General features: G+C 39.9%; 1 protein-coding gene across 2 annotated transcripts in view; it reads right to left on the bottom strand.

Moving 5' to 3' along the window:
- cpn1 (carboxypeptidase N, polypeptide 1) overlaps positions 1-20,132 on the bottom strand; it is a 156,883-nt gene extending 136,751 nt beyond the window's left edge. Inside the window, exon 1 of one of the 2 annotated variants that reach the window (XM_021565593.2) lies at positions 19,599-20,132. In XM_021565593.2, the coding sequence (XP_021421268.1) occupies positions 19,599-19,833 (235 nt within the window). In that variant the 5' untranslated portion in view covers positions 19,834-20,132. The remainder of the gene's footprint in view (positions 1-19,598) is intronic. The other variant, XM_021565595.2, reaches the window with a different exon arrangement.
- Positions 20,133-21,741: the final 1,609 nt, after the last annotated feature.

The raw sequence follows: 21,741 nt of genomic DNA, 5'->3' as shown, positions 1-21,741 counted from the left end.
AGGATCCGAAGTCGCTGGGTCCATTCTTGGTCGGATTCTTCTGTTATGGTGAGTGAATGAGGACCCAAAAGCGAACTAACTTAAACAGAGCTTCTTTAATAACCAAACATAGGTAGGCTCAGATAGACCGGCAGATTCCGACAGGACAGGACAAGGTTACAGCAAACATGACGATAGTCTGGCTCAGGCATGAAACACAAACAAGAATCCGACAAGGACAGGAACAGAAACAGAGAGAGATATAGGGACCTAATCAGAGGGAAAAAAGGAACAGGTGGGAAACGGGGTGAATGGGTAGTTAGAGGAGACAAGGAACAGCTGGGAGAAAGCGGGGGAGAAAAGGTAACCTAACAACGACCAGCAGAGGGAGACAGGGTGAAGGGAAAGGACAGAGACAAGACACAACATGACAAGAACACCCGACTCTGATCATTTTACTCGCCTTAGCAGAGCTGGTTAGGCTATTTTCATGTTATCTAAAGTGTTGGTGACTGTAACTATGCTGCTGGCAACAATTTAATTACGTTTTTTTGCAGACGTTTATTGACACCGGACATATTCAACGGGTGTTCGTAAATTAATCAGTTATTCTATGCTCCCTGGCACACTCAGATGAGAGTGCTCTGAAATCGTAGTAGAATTTACGAATGGACCTGAAATGGTTACTTGCATGGTGGAGTATTTTGTTAAGACATGTAGCAAGCTAGCTAGCAAGGTAAACAATGAACCATAATCCCAACTACATAATCCCAACTACCAACCAGGTTCAACGTTAGCTAGCTAAGATTAGGCTATAGCTAGCTAAGCAAATGGCTCTGAGATATGAATAATAAGGCCATACACGTAACATTAGCTAGCTAGCTAGGTAAACAATTAACCATAATCACAACTCATGACATTACTACCCTGCATGAATCTACAGGTTCAGTGTTAGCTAGCTAACATTAGGCTATAGCTAGCTAAGCAAATGGCTCTGAGATACGAATAAGGTCAAACATGTAACGTTAGCTAGCGAGCCAGCCAGCTAATGTTAGCTAGCTAGCTAGGTAAACAATGAACCATAATCACTACTCATGACGTTACCACCCTGCATGACTCTGCAGGTAGCTAACCAACCAAGTTCAAAGTTAGCTATCCAAGCAATTTGGCTCTTTCTGTCAAAATTAGAAACATGTAATATCTGAAAATATAGCTAGCTAGACTACCTTACCCATATACATCATTCATGGTTGAACGCGTCTTCTATCGGATGCCATGGTTGCCCTTAGTTTGAAGATGTAATCCGGAGACAGATATTTTCTCCATCACTTTAGCTATCATACTCGAATTCCACTGAATTTAAAACTCAGTGCTCCAGAAAGTGGAGAACAACACTTTTGCAGTTTTAATACCCAATACATTTTTTTTTTAAAAAGCTGTGTTAGACAGGATTACCTGGACATACTGACCAGCTCAAATACACAGAAGTGTGCTAAATGGCACACCAATCCAAACTTATTTCTCTGTATGTCCAGCCCACTCATTATTTTTATTTATTTATTTTTATTTTACCTTTATTTAACCAGGTAGGCAAGTTGAGAACAAGTTCTCATTTACAATTGCGACCTGGCCAAGATAAAGCAAAGCAGTTTGACAGATACAACAACACAGAGTTACACATGGAGTAAAACAAACATACAGTCAATAATAAAGTATAAACAAGTCTATATACAATGTGAGCAAATGAGGTGAGAAGGGAGGTAAAGGCAAAAAAAGGCCTTGGTGGCAAGGTAAATACAATATAGCAAGTAAAACACTGGAATGGTAGTTTTGCAATGGAAGAATGTGCAAAGTAGAAATAAAAATAATGGGGTGCAAAGGAGCAAAATAAATAAATAAATTAAATACAGTTGGGAAAGAGGTAGTTGATAGGGCTAAATTATAGGTGGGCTATGTACAGGTGCAGTAATCTGTGAGCTGCTCTGACAGTTGGTGCTTAAAGCTAGTGAGGGAGATAAGTGTTTCCAGTTTCAGAGATGTTTGTAGTTCATTCCAGTCATTGGCAGCAGAGAACTGGAAAGAGAGACGGCCAAAGAAAGAATTGGTTTTGGGGGTGACCAGAGAGATATACCTGCTGGAGCGTGTGCTACAGGTGGGAGATGCTATGGTGACCAGCGAGCTGAGATAAGGGGGGACTTTACCTAGCAGGGTCTTGTAGATGACATGGAGCCAGTGGGTTTGGCGACGAGTATGAAGCGAGGGCCAGCCAACGAGAGCGTACAGGTCGCAATGGTGGGTAGTATATGGGGCTTTGGTGACAAAACAGATTGCACTGTGATAGACTGCATCCAATTTGTTGAGTAGGGTATTGGAGGCTATTTTGTAAATTACATCGCCAAAGTCGAGGATTGGTAGGATGGTCAGTTTTACAAGGGTATGTTTGGCAGCATGAGTGAAGGATGCTTTGTTGCGAAATAGGAAGCCAATTCTAGATTTAACTTTGGATTGGAGATGTTTGATATGGGTCTGGAAGGAGAGTTTACAGTCTAACCAGACACCTAAGTATTTGTTTTTGTCCACGTATTCTAAGTCAGAGCCGTCCAGAGTAGTGATGTTGGACAGGCGGGTAGGTGCAGGTAGTGATCGGTTGAAGAGCATGCATTTAGTTTTACTTGTATTTAAGAGCAATTGGAGGCCACGGAAGGAGAGTTGTATGGCATTGAAGCTTGCCTGGAGGGTTGTTAACACAGTGTCCAAAGAAGGGCCGGAAGTATACAGAATGGTGTCGTCTGCGTAGAGGTGGATCAGAGACTCACCAGCAGCAAGAGCGACCTCATTGATGTATACAGAGAAGAGAGTCGGTCCAAGAATTGAACCCTGTGGCACCCCCATAGAGACTGCCAGAGGTCCGGACAACAGACCCTCAGATTTGACACACTGAACTCTATCAGAGAAGTAGTTGGTGAACCAGGCGAGGCAATCATTTGAGAAACCAAGGCTGTTGAGTCTGCCGATGAGGATGTGGTGATTGACAGAGTCGAAAGCCTTGGCCAGATCAATGAATACGGCTGCACAGTAATGTTTCTTATCGATGGCGGTTAAGATATCGTTTAGGACCTTGAGCGTGGCTGAGGTGCACCCATGACCAGCTCTGAAACCAGATTGCATAGCAGAGAAGGTATGGTGAGATTCAAAATGGTCGGTAATCTGTTTGTTGACTTGGCTTTCGAAGACCTTAGAAAGGCATGGTAGGATAGATATAGGTCTGTAGCAGTTTGGGTCAAGAGGGGGATGACCGCAGCTGCTTTCCAATCTTTGGGAATCTCAGACGACACGAAAGAGAGGTTGAACAGGCTAGTAATAGGGGTGGCAACAATTTCGGCAGATAATTTTAGAAAGAAAGGGTCCAGATTGTCTAGCCCGGCTGATTTGTAGGGGTCCAGATTTTGCAGCTCTTTCAGAACATCAGCTGAATGGATTTGGGAGAAGGAGAAATGGGGAAGGCTTGGGCGAGTTGCTGTTGGGGGTGCAGTGCTGTTGACAGGGGTAGGAGTAGCCAGGTGGAAAGCATGGCCAGCAGTAGAAAAATGCTTATTGAAATGTTCAATTATGGTGGATTTATCAGTGGTGACAGTGTTTCCTATCTTCAGTGCAGTGGGCAGCTGGGAGGAGGTGTTCTTATTCTCCATGGACTTTACAGTGTCCCAGAACTTTTTTGAGTTAGTGTTGCAAGAAGCAAATTTCTGCTTGAAAAAGCTAGCCTTGGCTTTTCTAACTGCCTGTGTATAATGGTTTCTAGCTTCCCTGAACAGCTGCATATCACGGGGGCTGTTCGATGCTAATGCAGAACGCCATAGGACATTTTTGTGTTGATTAAGGGCAGTCAGGTCTGGGGAGAACCAAGGGCTATATCTGTTCCTGGTTCTAAATTTCTTGAATGGGGCATGTTTATTTAAGATGGTTAGGAAGGCATTTTTAAAAAATATCCAGGCATCCTCTACTGACGGGATGAGGTCAATATCCTTCCAGGATACCCCGGCCAGGTCGATTAGAAAGGCCTGCTCGCTGAAGTGTTTCAGGGAGCGTTTTACAGTGATGAGAGGAGGTCGTTTGACCGCTGACCCATTACGGATGCAGGCAATGAGGCAGTGATCGCTGAGATCTTGGTTGAAGACAGCAGAGGTGTATTTAGAGGGGAAGTTGGTTAGGATGATATCTATGAGGGTGCCCGTGTTTAAGGCTTTGGGGAGGTACCTGGTAGGTTCATTGATAATTTGTGTGAGATTGAGGGCATCAAGTTTAGATTGTAGGATGGCTGGGGTGTTAAGCATGTTCCAGTTTAGGTCGCCTAGCAGCACGAGCTCTGAAGATAGATGGGGGGCAATCAGTTCACATATGGTGTCCAGAGCACAGCTGGGGGCAGAGGGTGGTCTATAGCAGGCGGCAACGGTGAGAGACTTGTTTTTAGAGAAGTGGATTTTTAAAAGTAGAAGTTCAAATTGTTTGGGTACAGACCTGGATAATAGGACAGAACTCTGCAGGCTATCTTTGCAGTAGATTGCAACACCGCCCCCTTTGGCAGTTCTATCTTGTCTGAAAATGTTGTAGTTTGGAATTAAAATGTCTGAATTTTTGGTGGTCTTCCTAAGCCAGGATTCAGACACAGCTAGAACATCCGGGTTGGCAGAGTGTGCTAAAGCAGTGAATAGAACAAACTTAGGGAGGAGGCTTCTAATGTTAACATGCATGAAACCAAGGCTATTACGGTTACAGAAGTCGTCAAAAGAGAGCGCCTGGGGAATAGGAGTGGAGCTAGGCACTGCAGGGCCTGGATTCACCTCTACATCGCCAGAGGAACATAGGAGGAGTAGAATAAGGGTGCGACTAAAAGCAATAAGAATTGGTCGTCTAGAACGTCTGGAACAGAGAGTAAAAGGAGGTTTCTGGGGGCGATAAAATAGCATCAAGGTATAATGTACAGACAAAGGTAAGGTAGGATGTGAATACAGTGGAGGTAAACCTAGGTATTGAGTGATGAAGAGAGAGATATTGTCTCTAGAAACATCATTGAAACCAGGAGATGTCATTGCATGTGTGGGTGGTGGAACTAATAGGTTGGATAAGGTATAGTGAGCAGGACTAGAGGCTCTACAGTGAAATAAGCCAATAAACACTAACCAGAACAGCAATGGACAAGACATATTGACATTAAGGAGAGGCATGCTTAGTCGAGTGATCAAAAGGGTCCAGTGAGTGGAGAGGTTGGTTTAGGGTCACGGCGATTTAGACAGCTAGCCAGGCCAACCGGTAGCAAGCTAGCATAGGATGGAGGTCTGTTGTTAGCCACCTCTTGCGTTCGGTCAGTAGATTAGTAGGGTTCCGTGTGGTAGAGGGGATTAATCCAAATCACACAACAACAACAAAAATAAGAACAATAGATATAGTTATAGAGGCCCGAGAAGAAAACATAATAAAAATAAATAAATTGTCCGATTGTCTATTCAGATAGCAGCCGGTAAGACAGCTAACGGTTAGCGGGCCGCAGATGGGCGTTCAGGTAACGTCGCGACAGAGGAGCCAGCCGGATCTCATTCAGGTAGATAACGTCGGCAGTCCGGTTGTGAAGGCCCGGTGGGGCTCCGCGTAGGCAGTGAAACGGGTCCGGATAGGTGACTGCAGCCCAGGAGTGAATGATGGAACTCAGGAGTGATTGACGGAGCTGGCTAGCACCGGAACAATCGATGTTTGCTCCGGAATCGACGAAAGCCGACTGTCACACGGATAGCAGCTAGCTAGCTGTGAGATCCGGGTATGAATGTCCAGAGAGCAGTTGAAATCCAGGGACATGGAGAGAAAAATTGGTCCGGTATGTTCCGTTCCGAGCCGCGCTGCGCCGTACAAAACTGGCGATAGATTTTCGATAGATTTTCGAGCTAAAGGACAGCCGATGACCACAAACCGTGGTTAGCTTCTGATTAGATTCTGGATTAGCTTCTGGGCTAGCTCCTGGCTAGCTTCTGGCTAGTTTCTGGCCAGCCTCCTGGAGTTTCTGGCTAGCTTCCTGAAGGATTGCAGATCTGAGGTAAATAATACTTTTTTATAAATATAAATTGGTGAGGCTGGTTGCAGGAGAGTGTTTAGAAGATGAGTTGATGGAAAATAAAAATAAAATGTATATGAAAAAAGTTGTAAATATATATATATACAGGACACGACAAGACGAGGACAAAAGACGTCTGAACTGCTATGCGATCTTGGATTATCTCTGCCAATCATGGCTAGCGTGAAGGTTGCTCACTTTTTCATTGGCTAAACTAACTAGGCTCGTAATTTATCAATTGTATTTGTATATACAGATTGCATGCAAGTTTGTTATTAACTTCTCTAGGGTATGTGGGACGCTAGTGTCCCATCTGGCCAACATCCAGTGAGGTTGCAGAGCGCCAAATTCAATTACAGAAATGCTCATTATAAAAATTCAGAAAACAAAACATATTTTACATCGTTTTAAAGATTAACTTCTTGTTAAACCAACCACAGTATCATATTTATAAAATGCTTTTCGGCGAAAGCATACCTTGCCCAGAACATACCTAGCCCAGAACATAGCCCAGTTGACAAATTATTACAAACAGTAACCAGCCAAGCAGAAGCGTTACAAAACTCAGAAGTACAGATCAAATTAATCCCTTACCTTTGATGATCTTCATATGGTGGCAATCAGAAGACATTCATTTACTCAATAAATGTTCCTTTTGTTCGATGAAGTCTCTTTATATCCAAAAACCTACGTTTTGTTAGCGCGTTTTCTTCAGTAATCCACAGGCTCAAACTCAAAACAATCAGACAAAAAAATCCAAATTGTATTCGTAAAGTTCATAGAAACATGTCAAACGATGTTTATATTCAAGCCTCAGGTAATTTTTTAGCCTAAATTAGCTATAATATTTCAACCGGACAACAACGCCGTCAATATAAAAGATAAACAAGAAATGCACATGCGCCTGAAAAAACTCTGCGTCATGTTACGGTCCACTTGTTCAGACTGGTCTTACTCCCTCATTTATAAGAATACAAGCCTGAAACGATTTCTAAAGACTGTTGACATCTAGTGGAAGGCATGGGAACTGCAAATGGAGTCCTAAGTCAATGGATACTGTAATGGCATTGAATAGAAAACTACAAAATAAAAAAAAAGGTGTTCGCCTGTTAAATCAGTTCTGTTATACTCACAGACACTATTTTAACAGTTTTGGAAACTTTAGAGTGTTTTCTACCCAAATCTACCAGTTATATGCATATCATATCTTCTGGACCCGAGTAGCAAGCCGTTTAATTTGGGCATGCTTTTCATCCAAAATTCCGAATGCTGCTAACCCTAGAGAGGTTAACTTCTTATTAATCCAGCCACTTTGTCAGATTTCAAAAAGGCTTTAAGGCAAAAGCACCCCATGTGATTATCTGAGGACAGCGGGGAATGGACCCCTAATGAACCAGAAGAATTACAATTGGGTTTCACCAGCTTCACTGCTGAACCCCTAATAATGACTGAGGAAAAAATACAATAGGGTTTCACCAGTTTCACTGCTTGAACCCTAAATACACAATGTTGGATTTGGACTAACAAGGTTTAATACAGCTTTGCTTAAGTTGCATTCTTCTAGAATCATATTGTAGATTTTTTATAATATTTTGAATTAATATTGAAACGCAGGAATAGTCTCAAATCGAGCATATGCAATTTGCAATGTGTTTTATTATTTTTCTCAACAGCATGCATCTTACCGCTGTCAGACTATGCCGTGCGTGCATCTCGGTAGATGGGCCAGACATCTGGTCCGACCTGGGGTTGGGAAATTGGGACATAACTTTTTTAGAGCTATTTGGGTCTTAGAAGGCATTTGTCAGCGGTTGAAGTAGTTGCTTCGACATTGGGACATGTCTTTCTCTGCTTCTTGTCATCTTTTAAAAATGTCAAAATCCTCTTCTACTCTACCAACCAAATGAAAACATCTGGGGCTAGTTTCACCATTTGTGCGTAAAAAAGTTGGTCTTAAATGCTAGGTCAGACGAAGCTAAGTCCGACTTTGGGATCAGAATTTACACCTGTTGCACCAACCTCAAAAAATGCTTGTCGTAGCTAAATCCAGTATAAGAAATGCTTTCATGAGATTTGATGCTTCATAATGATGGTTGCTCGGCAGCACCTATTACTAAGCTGTTACCATTCTGAGGCATGTCGCTACGACAATCACCTCGCAAACCCCACCACTATGCATGCATGTTTTCTTAACCACAACTGGATGGATCAATCAATAATTACTGTGGGAATGAATATCACAGAATTACGAAAATATTGGAATAAAGTAGTCTAATGCCATTGAAGGAATGTATCATACATATTGTTGCTTACTGAAACTCCCAAAGTCATCCAAACATTTTAAATAATTTAATGTGCGGTCAACAATAATTTCAGCACTGTTAAGATTGGGAAAGATAAATCAATCTATATGATATTTGGCTACAATTAGGCTGGTAAAACATCAGACAAATTGAGGTGAATGTTCACAATGATAATCTTTAGTCTAGTTTGCTCATATAACAGTGTTATAAGAACATTTTCCTAGCATGTTAGCTAGCTATGTAGCCTACGCTAGCCTTGTAAAACAGGTTTTGCTCTTCACTCTTGTAGTATCCTGACCAAAATCCCTTGACTTTTCTGAAAATCAATCAATGTGATTTTGTTTCACTGAATCGCTGTCTGTATGTTTGGTTATTTGATCTCTGTCTGGGCAAATAAGTGGAAGTGGCAGCTCATCTATTCGTTTGCTAACATCTGATCAGAAACATTTAGCATGCTATGTAACTTAAATCAAGTGTATTATTTTGCAATTGGCAACTCAAAAAGCCCACTGAGGTCATGAAATATGAACACCAGACTCATCCTTTTGAAAATATAAATTGATATGATTTTCTGTGCATATCATGAAAGAATATAGTCCCAATTTAACACCCTACATCTGCTTGTTTGTTTCAATATCTGGGGTTTTGCGTGTGCATTCATTGATTGATTGATCTTATGCCACACAAAGATAAATAACATACATATTTCTAAACCAATCCAATCTGTTAGTAGTTGTACTTATTGCAGCCGTTACTGAGATGGTTTAGGTAGTCTGATTTATCAACCTTCCCTACCTTGACAGTTATTCTGAATCCAGGTTGCGGATGACTTAGTTCCAATTGTTGGATATCATCACTCTGGCTGGATTTCAATAGGAATTACACATCAATTTGCAAGCCAGCATAATGTCACTTACATGCCTGATGTGGCCTGCGAACTATGAGTTTCAGACCACTGTATTAGGGTAAAACTAGGCTGTCACAGTAAGTTATTTTGATATATGTGATGTATTGTCATAAAGTGTTACATTTTAATGATAACATATTCACTTAGGCACTCATTTGGTGAAGACCACAGGACTGAAAGCAATCAAATGTCACAAAAAAAACCCTCATGGGTGGTACAGTTACTCTACAATTGACTCAAAAGACACATTGGGAGATATACAAATACAGATTTACACCCTTCATAGAGGGTTCTATGAAGAACCTTTAGAACACTGCAGACACTAGGTACTCCACAGAATGAGTTTGACAACCTTGCTTTAGAGAATGAAAGGGTTATTGGTAGAACCCTTTGCAGAGGGTTCAAGGAAGACCCAGGAAGAGCCATTTACAGAGGGTTCTATGAAGAACCCTTCAAACGGTTCTACCTAGTACCAAAAAGGTTTTCCCTATGGGGACAAACTGAAGAAACCTATATGTTTCTGTTTAGGAAATATTTTTATATTAATTACCAGTTTTGAGCAGTTCAGTGACAGTTCAAATTACAATAAAACAATATCAAAAGCTATGTGAATATTGTATTGTGAAAAGCAGATACTAAGATTGAATATGCATGCAAATTGAAAGAGCGATCCTATACCGATTTTTTTCAATTTTATTTTCTACTTTTTAAATACATTCCAACATATGTGACCCACGACTTGGATTTGGTCCAACATTTGAAATGATGTGTTTTACATTAGATAAAAGTAGAGGTTCTGAGCTAGAAAATGGTATATTATACACTGCAGTTGAGGAACAATGAGAAAGTAATTCTGCTTTGGAAGTTGATAAATTTGTAACCCCACTTTTGAGAAGATGGCTTGTGAATGTTTTGGTAAGCCTACTGGAGAGCTCTTCCTTGTCTACACCCACTCAACATCGTTCACACCCGCTTAAACCTCTTGATACTACCCATCCCGGGTCCGGGAGCTAATCATCAACTTACACTAATTAGCATAACGCAACGGACATAAATATTACTAGAAAATATTCCCATTCATGAAATCACAAGTGATATATATTGAAACACAGCTTAGCCTTTTGTTAATCACCTTGTCATCGCAGATTTTGAAAATATGCTTTACAGCCAAAGCAAGACAAGCATTTGTGTATGTTTATCGATAGCCTAGCATAGCATTATGACTAGCTAGCAGCAGGCAACCTGGTCACGAAAATCAGAAAATAAATCAAATTAAATCGTTTACCTTTGATGAGCTTCGGATGTTTTCACTCACGAGACTCCCAGTTAGATAGCAAATGTTCCTTTTTTCCAAAAATATTATTTTTGTAGGCGAAATAGCTCCGTTTGTTCTTCACGTTTGGCTGAGAAATTGACCGGAAATTGAGGTCACTACAACACCGAAAAATGTTGCAAATTAGCTCCATAATATCGACAGAAACATGGAAAATGTTGTTTAAATCAACCCTCAAGGTGTTTTTCAAATATCTATTTGATAATATATCAACCGGGACTGGTGGCTTCTTAGTAGGATAGAGAGAAACAATGGCCGCATTTGTCCTTTACACACAAAACACTCTGAGAGACTTCAGCTGACTACTGACGCAATGTTGACGTTCAGGCTCATTTTTCAAAATAAAAGCCTGAAACTATGTATTGTGACACTAGACACATTAGGGAAGCCATAGAAAAGGAATCGGGTTGATATCTCATTCACTTCTCAATAGGGACGTATAGGAACGCAGAGCTTTCTAAATAAGAGTCCCTTCCTGATTGGATTTTTCTCAGGCTTTCGCCTGTAATATCAGTTCTATTATACTCAGACAATATTTTTACAGTTTTGTAAACTTTAGGGTGTTTTCCATCCTAAGCTGTCAATTATATGCATATTCTAGCATCTTGTCCTGAAAAAAATAGCTGTTTACTTTGGGGATGTTATTTTTCCAAAAATGAAAATAGTGCCCCCTAGATTCAAGAGGTTAAGCCTTAGCCCCAGCCATCTCTTTAATGATTCAAAGTGTAGTAAACAACCAAATATTTCAAGACTAAAAGTGGTGAAAGTAGTAGCAAAAAAATATATCCTAATCTAATTTTGGTGCGGGTCAGGTTGTTCTTCCCATTACCGTCTCTGGAAAATATACACACAATATCAAATAGAATCATGTGCATTTGTCACATGCACAGAACACTGAAGGTGTAATGTTAGGTAGAATGTTTTCCTACTGAGCTTTGGCAATAGCGCTATTAACTTCAGGGCAGCAATGTTGAGAGCAGTAACAAAACATTTTCAGTTCTTTGTGATATCTTTCAAAAAAGCTGCGTTAGACAGGATTACCCACGCACACTTAGCAGCTCATGTTATAGACAGACGCATGCTACATATCAGACCAATCTGAACTCATCTCTCGGCATGTCCAGCCAATCCATTATCTCAGCCAATCATGGCTAGCGGGAAGGTTCTGTATTTTTCCGTAGCTATACCAGATAGGCTCCTTATTTAATGATTGTATAAATATTTACAGATGGCATACAAGTTGTTATTAAGGCACATGAATGTTCATACGTTCCAGAAGGCATTTCTACAAAAAACATTATTTTGGTCAAATAAAATAAAAACTTTCAAATTCCTATCCTGTAAAGTAGTGGCGTGCGACATATGCTTAGTGTCTTGAAACGGGTCACATATATTTCGGAATGTATTTATGAATGTATATGACAATATATTTTAAATGCATCAGAATATGTATTTAATGTATTTCAAAATACATTCTGAAATACATTATTGATGTCACGTTCTGACCCTAGTTCTTGTGTTATTTGTTTGTTTTAGTTGGTCAGGACGTGAGTTGGGTGGGCATTCTATGTTTTGTGTTTCTAGGTTGGTTTTCTGTGTTCAGCCTAGTATGGTTCTCAATCAGAGGCAGGTGTCGTTAGTTGTCTCTGATTGAGAATCACACTTAGGTAGCTTGGGTTTCACTGTTGTTTTGTGGGTGATTGTATCCGTGTCTGTGTTTATTCGCCACACGGTACTGTTTCGGTTTGTTCACGTTTATTGTTTTTGTATTCATAGTGTTCAGTTTATGTTTTTTAAATAGCCCTTACACAGCCTAGAGGTGTGTTTTGGGTCATTGTCCTGTTGAAAAACAAACGATAGTCCCACTAAGCGCAAACCAGATGGGATGGCGTTTCACTGCTGTATGCTGTGGTAGCCATGCTGGTTAAGTGTGCCTTGAATTCTAAATAATAAAGCACCCCCACACCATCACACCTCCTCCTCCATGCTTCATGGTGGGAACCACACATGCGAATATCATCCGTTCACCTACTCCGCATCTCACAAAGACACGCCGGTTGGAACCAAAAATCTAAATTTGGACTCATCAGACCAAAGACAAATTTCCACCGGTCTCATGTCCATTGCTCATGTTTCTTGGCCCAAGCAAGTCTCTTCTTCATATTGGTGTCCTTTAGTAGTGGTTTCTTTGCAGCAATTCGACCAAGAAGACCTGATTCACGCAGTCTCCTCTGAACAGTTGATGTTGAGATGTGTCTGTTACATGAACTCAATGAAGCATTTATTTTGGCTTCAATTTCTGAGGCTGGTAACTCTAATGAACTTATCCTCTGCAGCAAAGGTAACTCTGGGTCTTCCTTTCCTGTGGTGGTCCTCATGAGAGCCAGTTTCATCAAAGCAGTTGATTGTTTTTGAGACAGCACTTGAAGAAACTTTAAAAGTTCTTGAAATGTTCCAGATTGACTGACCTTCATGTCTTATAGTAATGATGGACTGTCCTGCTCGGGAGAGGCGAAGTTCGGGTCATGTGTCCTCCGAAACATGACCCGCCAAGCTGCGCTTCTTAACACCCGCTCGCTTAATTAGTCGCTAGAGCACAATGAGCCAAGATGACACTGGGCCAATTGTTCGTCGCCATATGGAACTCCCGGTCTCCTGGGATCAAACCCCAGGCTGTGGTGTTGCCGCAAAACTACGATGCAGTGCTTTAGACCGCTGCGCCACTCGGGAGGCCTTGGCCTTAAAATGTATTTTGAAATAAATACAACTAGCTAGCTACTGTTTGTGTAAAACAGCTACATTTCAGTTGTGTCGCCTAGTCCTTCGCTAATATTAGCTAGCTAGCTATGTTGCTAAAGGCAGACTGTCCCACAAAAGGTGCCTCATTTGCACTGAGATGTCACTTGATATCCAACGATTATCAACACAAATTCAATTCTACATTTTAACTACATTCATATCTTACTACTTATTTACCTTGGTTCTCCTTGGTCAACATTGACTGTCACTGCACTTTTGTCCTCGATGTCGCTCAATAACATGTGAACCAGTGTCAACCACGTCTTTTTTTTGCTGAGTAACATTACTACAAATTCCTACACGTGGGTATTTAATGACAATTTCAACAGCTGGATACAAATTTAAACTTTTAAAGTGCGCACCCAAATCCAATACTGTTTTTACCTCGACACAAGGATTTTGATGGCTCGTGTGCTAAGTGATATTATCAGCAAAAAAAATAAATGTTGTCAAATACCTCCAGAAGAAAGTCATGCTCAAGAAATCTGTGAGGTGTCCTATCTGTGGCCACAAGCAGAAAATGATGCGTGCGAAATGGAGACATATAGTAAGTTAACGTTACAACCAGTATTTATTGCCCTAGATAACTTTGAGAAAGCTTGAAATGAGGAGTACTATAAGAAATGTTTAAATATGTGATTGCACAGTGAATCTAACATTCATCTTGGTATGCTGGTATGTAGCCTAGTTAGCTAGTCTCATAGGTTTAATGCGTGTACATTACTGGCGCCGAGCTGACAATTGACTCATATGGCATTTCACCAGCCGGAAAACATTTTAAAAAATGGAGAAGAATCCAAGCTTTCCAGTGGCCAGTGTACTTCATAATTGTGTCTGTGCTGCTTGAGAATTTTGATTTCCGGTCTTTCTACAAGGGCTCAAGCTCCTCTGACACTCAGGACTGCAAGCCGGTGTAGAGCGAGTGAAGACCTTAGGACACGCATACCCTTCTGGTCTACCTTTGGCCTGCAGCCTACCACTCAAGATGTTTCATCTCTGTCTGGAAAGCTGTTGTTCTCCTTTTTCCAACAATGTGGATGTATTCCTACTGCTACTGTTAATTGATAAGCATAGTAGAATGGAATGTAATAGAATTACTTAGCTTACGTTCCAGTTCAATTATCACTTAGTGTTATCATGCACCTGTGTCTGAGTTAAATGTGCATGTTTGCTTGCAGGATTTGTAGAAGCAAGGAGGCATCATCAGACTCCTACTGCTCCATCCAGAAGGATTCAATGTTTAGCCATTCTCTCGTTCCACTTACGAACTGCGTAACATTTCTTTATCGGTAGGTTAATGAATTTGACAAACTAAGAGAGTTTTGGATAATTATATTTTTGGAAAGTGGTTCACAGTCACAGCATTATCCAAAAGGGCTTTCTAAAATCCCTAACACTTTTTTTGTTATGTTTTTACACTGGGATGACATCATGTTCCATTGATGATTAAAAAATAGCTGGGCTAGTGGTAGACCTGCCAAGGTCAGAAAATACATCATTTTGACCGCGTTTTGACCACTGTTTGTAAATAGCTGTTACCCATAGAAAGTCTATGCTCTTTCAACACCCTATAAAATTAAGCATAACAACCATACACAAGGTACTGGTGAGTGTGGGGCTCTCTGCTAAGTAATTACATTTTAGTTAGTGTTCCATGGCATTGGCTTGTACAGAAGTGGAACAAAGTATAGCGAGTAGGTCTCTACATGCTGAAGAGAATGTGGTTTAAGGTCAAGTTAAGGTTGTGTTTCCAACCTAAGGTTGTGTTTCCAAGAGTCTTGGACCAATCGTGGGTTTCATTTATGAAAAAAAGTTTTGGGTTTCTACTGTCATGAGCTATTGATCTGATTTGGTCATTTTTTTGTGGCAATACTTGAGGGCTACACTTGAGGCATGTTGATATGATAGAGGATGCCATTGCACGGAGCTCAAAGAACCTGACAAGAATGACGAAACGCCTGAGAAAGGTGAGAGGTGCAATATCATTGTTACCGTTGTCGATCAACACAGAATTATAAGCAATGTTAACTCTGGAAAAAACACCAGTTTAGTTTACCTATATTCACTCTGAGAAAATGTTTGCTCACTTAAAAACTGTATGTAAAAAGGGTGTTTTTAATCATCAGGCTTTTGGTATATTTCATGTGTTATTTACTGGACAGCTTAAAGGGGCAGTTCAAGATTTTACACAATTAGCTTGCTTTCCAACCATCCCAACCAGTGTTCCCCACAGGAATTTAGGTTACTTGTCATGGTTGCAGGCCGGCAAGGGCAGCATGGCACGACTGGGGAGGCTTGCACCACTGCTGCTGCTCTAATTTGTTATTCTTGTGAGCCTACACTATTCAGTCAAGTAAAGTAAAAGCTGTTATGTTTTGAGTGTTTTGAGTACAATTGTGTTTTGAGTACAATTGTGTTTTGAGTACTGTTTTTAGAGCTGCAACTAACACCTATTTTGATAATCAATCTGTCAATTGTTACTTTGTTTACTCAATTTGTTTGAATTTTAAAAAGCCTGTTTTGCAGACTGAATATAGGCTGAAGTGCAAATGGCAATAACAGACACACTCAAACTGAGTCATTTTGTTAAGACTTCCATTAAAGTCAAATGAGACAGGAACAGTGTATCCTCAATACTTTTTTGGACTATCAAGTGAAATTTGATTTTGGTGTCCCTTCTATAGAAGTTGAGGGTCATGCTCCCTGGGACACTCAAGTCTTATATCACTAACATTTGTCTTACCTCTCATTATTGAAGGTCTGCAACAAAGCCCTGAGGAGGTTCAAGAGGAGGAAGGGTTTCCAAATTGGGTCAAGTTATCTAGTAACATTAATTATCTGGGATTGGGAACTGAGAGATCATTTGTTGATATATTTATCTTATGGTAATCAGTTGCCATTTTAAAGTACTCCTCAGTAGATATACTGATATGGAGAAAAAAATAGAGGGCTTGCCCATTTTTTATATACTGAATTATTTGATAAATACATATTTCAGTGCTCTTGGACACATCATCAGTGATGTTTCCTAGGATTATGTTTTGGGTCTTTCAACATTATACGGCTTCACCATCAGATCTTAGCTTGTGTCATAAGTGACATTATGCTAGTTTCCATGGATTTACCTCGCTATTTCAAGGCGTGACTAACCACTGTCATAAAACAACGATATGCACTTGTTCCTATTTTAAGTACAATCCTGGAAGGATGGCGTTAACATGGAGAAGACAGGGTTGGGTGTTTGGGATGATGGAGGTAAAACACAACAGACGCACCCAGTTCTTAAAATGGCGGAATACCGCTCACAGGCAAACTTAATCCCTATCATCAGACAACATGTGCGAAGAGGATCCAACATTCTGAGTGACTGCTGGAGAGCCTATGTCAGGTCTCTGAATAGGCTGGGTTACAATCACCAGACAGTCAACCACACAAACAACTTTGTGGATCCTCACACAGGATGTCACACACAACACATTGAAAGGGTGTTGCAGACAATAAAGGGGCAGGTCTGGAGGCTAAGGGTTTATAATTTAAAGAAGCATCTCCATTTTATTGAGTGGATGTACTAGTTGGGTAAAGAAAATAAGAAAGGAGTACTCTCTCAACACTTCAAAGACATTGGATTAGTATATTGGCATGCACCTAGAGGAAATATTTTGTCAAAACAATTCCAAGCTGTAAGATCAGATATTGTTGTCACATAAGTAGGGTCAATGTTATCTTCCAAATTAGTGTGTTTCATTCTTTTGACAGGGTTATAAGCATGTTTTGTTGCTATCAGTGTTTTTTGGGTCACTGCACGTAAAAATGTTTTTGATATCACATGAAACGTGAGACTATGGATTCCATTGCTTCCTAACATATCACTGATCAACAGTCAAGAAAGTGTATTACGAAACTGCTCCCACTACAAACAGAAACACGTTATAACATAGTAACTACATATTAGTTACATGATTAAATCAAAATGTTTTTCACTTTACATTAAGTTGCTTGTTCCTGTGTAGAAACATTGTAGTTATGATGCTAATCTTTAAAATGACATTGTAATGACACATTTTGATAAACCTGCAAAACATTTAATCATATTGAAAGTACATAGTAATTACTCTTAAAGGTGCTGTAACAAAATGTTTCCTAGATTCAGATGGATTCCCATTGATCACAACTACTAGTACAGGGTGTCTGCCAACATTGTAACATAGTAACTACATAGTAATTGTATGAGTAATTCACAGTACGTTTCAATTTACATTAAATTGCTTGTTCCTGTTAAGAAACATTGTAATTACAATACTTTTCATTATAACTAATAATTGCTGAAATGTTGATATATACCGCAATATACTTAATAACAGTGAAAGTACATAGTAATTACACTTAAAGTTGCTGTAACAACATGCTTCCTAGGTTGAGATAGATTCCATTGATCACAACCTCAAGTACTGTATTTTTCAGATAAGAACAAATTCTTATTTTCAATGACTGCCTAGGAACAGTAGGTTAACTGCCTTGTTCAGGTGCAGAATGACAGATTTTTACCTTGTCAGCTCGGGGATTTGATCTTGCAACCTTTCGGTTACTAGTCCAACGCTCTAAGCACTAGGCTACCTGCCATATTGAGTGTCTGCCATCGTTGTAACAAAGTAACTGCATAGTACTGTAATTACATGAGTAAGTAATTTACATTAAGTTGCTTCTTCCTGTGTAGGAACATTGTAGTTATGATACTTTTATTTATAACAACATTGTATTAACTGACATTTTGATATATCCTGTGAAATATGTAATTGCATGGAAAGCACATTGTAATTACACAGGTGCTGAAACAATGTTCATCCTACATTGACGTGTATTTTCCCAGGGATTGTAATAAAAAGGTTTACCCTACTGTGTTTCACTTTACTTGAAGCTACTTTCTCATGAGTACCTACATTAACATTATACAGCACATTATATTATTTTGAACAACATTTCACTTACATTACACCTTTTAAGACAGAGAAATAAACCAAAATATCCCTTTTCAAAGGCAGGTACATAGTATTTACAAAGGTTATACCATTATGTGTTTCACTTTACATTAAGTTGCTTGCTTCTGGGTAAGTACATTATAGTTGCATGCATATCCATTGTTAATACATTGCTCTTACATTTAATTCAGTACATCCTTTAAGCCAAATAATATGGAAATAAGATAACTGAAGCAGTAGTTAATGATAGGGTGTGCGTCGTTAGTCCTAGCCTAGCTTATTTTGGTGGTAGTGACTTATGTAGTTACATGTAACAAGGTTAAATAATAGGATGCATTGTTAACATGGTGCTATACAGGAGACTGCAAAAGTGTAATTACAAAACATGTTAGTTACATTTGGAATAAGACATGTAAATATATCATGAGTAATTACACATGTGGAATAACCTCCGACAAGCTGATTTGTAATTGCATGTCCTTGTTCCACTAATAACCTATACCGCTTAACCCTTATTACACTACTATGTTATAAATACATATATTACTATTTAGTTACATATTAATTAATGTACACTTAAGGTAAAGCGTTACCAAGTGGGTATATCAGAAGAACTCTTAAATGAAAACCAATCAAACAATGTTTCCATCCAACCATTTTATGTGAGTAAAGTACCTGTTGGATAAAAAAAACGAATGTCAGGCCATGAAACAGAATAATTGTCGATAAACTTTCCAAATGTCGACAAAAATATATATATACTTAGAGGGTGGATCTTTTTTTAGTCTGTGAAACAGATCATATTGCAAATGTCAGTGGAAACACTAGGTTGTGCATTTGTTGATAGAATAACCATCAAGCTTTCAGTCACGCTATGCTATGTTGTGTGGTACTCCCACTACTAATTGGAAAAGCATACAGTTTATTAGGCTACAGACTCAATCATTTATGATGAACTTCACAGGGTGGTGAAAGTGCATGAGAGGAGCATGATGCTCCTTTCCAATAAATATTGAAGGTCTTCATTTTATGCTGGAGCTACAATGATCGGTGCTTGGCTGCCAAATGACAAATAAAAAATGATCTCGCTCTTATCCATCATCTCATCATGTAGCATACCTTGAAGGAGGTGAGAAGCCATAAGTTAACCAAACATCACAAACCCTCTCTAAAGCCGTAAAGTTAAGAATGGACCACTCACTTGCTTCGTGGATGCCTGGGGTATCACTGAACTCCAGTACATAGAGGTGGCGTCCCTCCACACTGCGCCCAATGCTGTAGATCCGTGTGATGTATGGGCACTCGCTCTGCACTACGAACAGGGCCCGCACTAACTCCTCATAGCGGTGGTGCTGGATGTCAGATGCCCAGGCTACGGTCCCATTTAGGCCAATGAGAAGGGCCCCGAGCCAGACAATATTCCACCCCAGCCACATGGTCACTTACTGTAGCAGGGAATTGGAGATGAGTTGAGCTTCCCTTGACTGCCAACCCCTCTCTTCGTCTGACTGCCTTAGAGCCTGTCTCTCACTTATTCTCTCTGTTCCTCTAACTTTGTTTCTCTCTCTCTCTCTCTCATTCTCTCTCTCTCTCTCTCTCTGTTTTCTGCCTCCTCCCACGAGCGCCCTACACCCCCACACTGAAGAGCAAATAAGGACAGCCCCTCTCTCTTTGTCTTGTTCCCTTACTCTCTCAACTGCCTCTTTCCTTTGGTCCCTTGTCAAGTACGTGCTAGTTGCTTCACTGGCATTAAGTGTACATAAGAGGCTGTCTGGTTTTACTATGTCAGTACCCCCCCCCCCCTCTTCTCTTCATTATTCCTCTCTTGCCAAATGTGGGGGTTTAGATTGACAATAACTCCTGGCAGGGGTTTGTTCTCTCTGCCACTGACTGCAGTAAAACTACAAACATATGGAGTAGGAAAGGGAGACAGAGTGTGTGTGTGTGAGAGAGAGAGAATGATACCTAACTCACATATGTTACTTGAAACATTTATTGGGAATTGTTTATATGATCCCCTTTCAAGCAGTCACATTTTTACCACATTCTTGTCAGCATTCACCTTTTATAACGCCATTGCTTTCTGCAACTGAGCAAGAGTAATTCAACTTTGACCCTCTTGTTGCAATCGTTGTCTTGGCAACCTGACATGAGAGCAAGCCCTAAAACAAACAGAAATGGACTGCTTTCATTTCTTAACATTCACAACAGTAAGTTAGCAGCTCGCCATACTAGTAAATTCTTTGTAAATAATTACCTTGTAATGTTCATGTTATGGTGAATAAGAAGTTGGCTACAGTTAAATTCAAACTTTGTCACATATTTTCTGATAGTTATATGAGCTGGTTAGCCAGCTAGATAGCTAACAAGCTAACAATAAACCGAAACATTGTCTAGAGTCTAGAGAAAGTTGCTTTTAGTTGCCTGGGTTGCTAGACTGACATAGTGAAAGCTATCTGCATTTTTGTCCAAATGTAGTTATTGAAATAGAACAAGGCTATGTTCTCTACCTATATAGTACTCTAAATACCCAAATTCATGTTGTTAAGTTCAAAATAATACAAGATAAAAATTGCTGACACCATTTAGAACTTTAAAGCCATTTATCTCAGAATCATCTTTTTGCTGGTAAAACCTCAATATCCTATATTTAGCTTGCGACTCTAAGGTTCTTTGCTGCAAGAAAATCGAGCAAGTAACGTTGATATTTGTACTAGGCTGCTGCGATGTCAGACTGATGTTTTTGTGTTTATACTTTTTCATAATGAGGACGACAAGTTTGGTCATTATTTAATGCGTGCCAAAGACAGTAAGATGTAAGGTCACGTTTATACTGAGGGGTTGGCAGGACTTTTAAAGACATTACCGCGATCATGACTAGGTTGGTCGCAGGAAGTAAAAGTACAGGCTTTGTCGCCGGCAATATCTTTCAGATATAAAGAATAGCCTATTGAAAGTTTGCGAAAAACATCTAGGTGTATGAGAGGGAAAGGGAGAGAGATGAGACACAGGTCATGTGCCCTACTCCCTCTCTTTGTAGGAGGTTGGTCATTCTTCGATTGCATTGGCTATTGGGCATTTTGGAAATAAAATTTAAAAAATCCCCCCCATTTTCTTAAATGGAGTCCACAGATTTTCAAGTATAAAGTCATTAGCCCTTTTAAAAAATAAATATGATTGATAATTTTGCTCACAATGTCATTACCCTTCATGTAAATGTAAAGTCCCCTAAACGTGGTTCTGGTACTGGTTCCGATCGTCATTTTTGCCAATAAATCAATCTGTGGACACGTAGATTGAAATTGCATTGAGCGATAAACCTGGTTCCCACATAGGCTGTGAAA

The sequence above is a fragment of the Oncorhynchus mykiss genome, chromosome 16 (genome assembly GCF_013265735.2).
Source record: "Oncorhynchus mykiss isolate Arlee chromosome 16, USDA_OmykA_1.1, whole genome shotgun sequence".
Classification (NCBI taxonomy): domain Eukaryota; kingdom Metazoa; phylum Chordata; class Actinopteri; order Salmoniformes; family Salmonidae; genus Oncorhynchus; species Oncorhynchus mykiss.
This window is presented reverse-complemented; position numbering and strand designations above follow the sequence as displayed.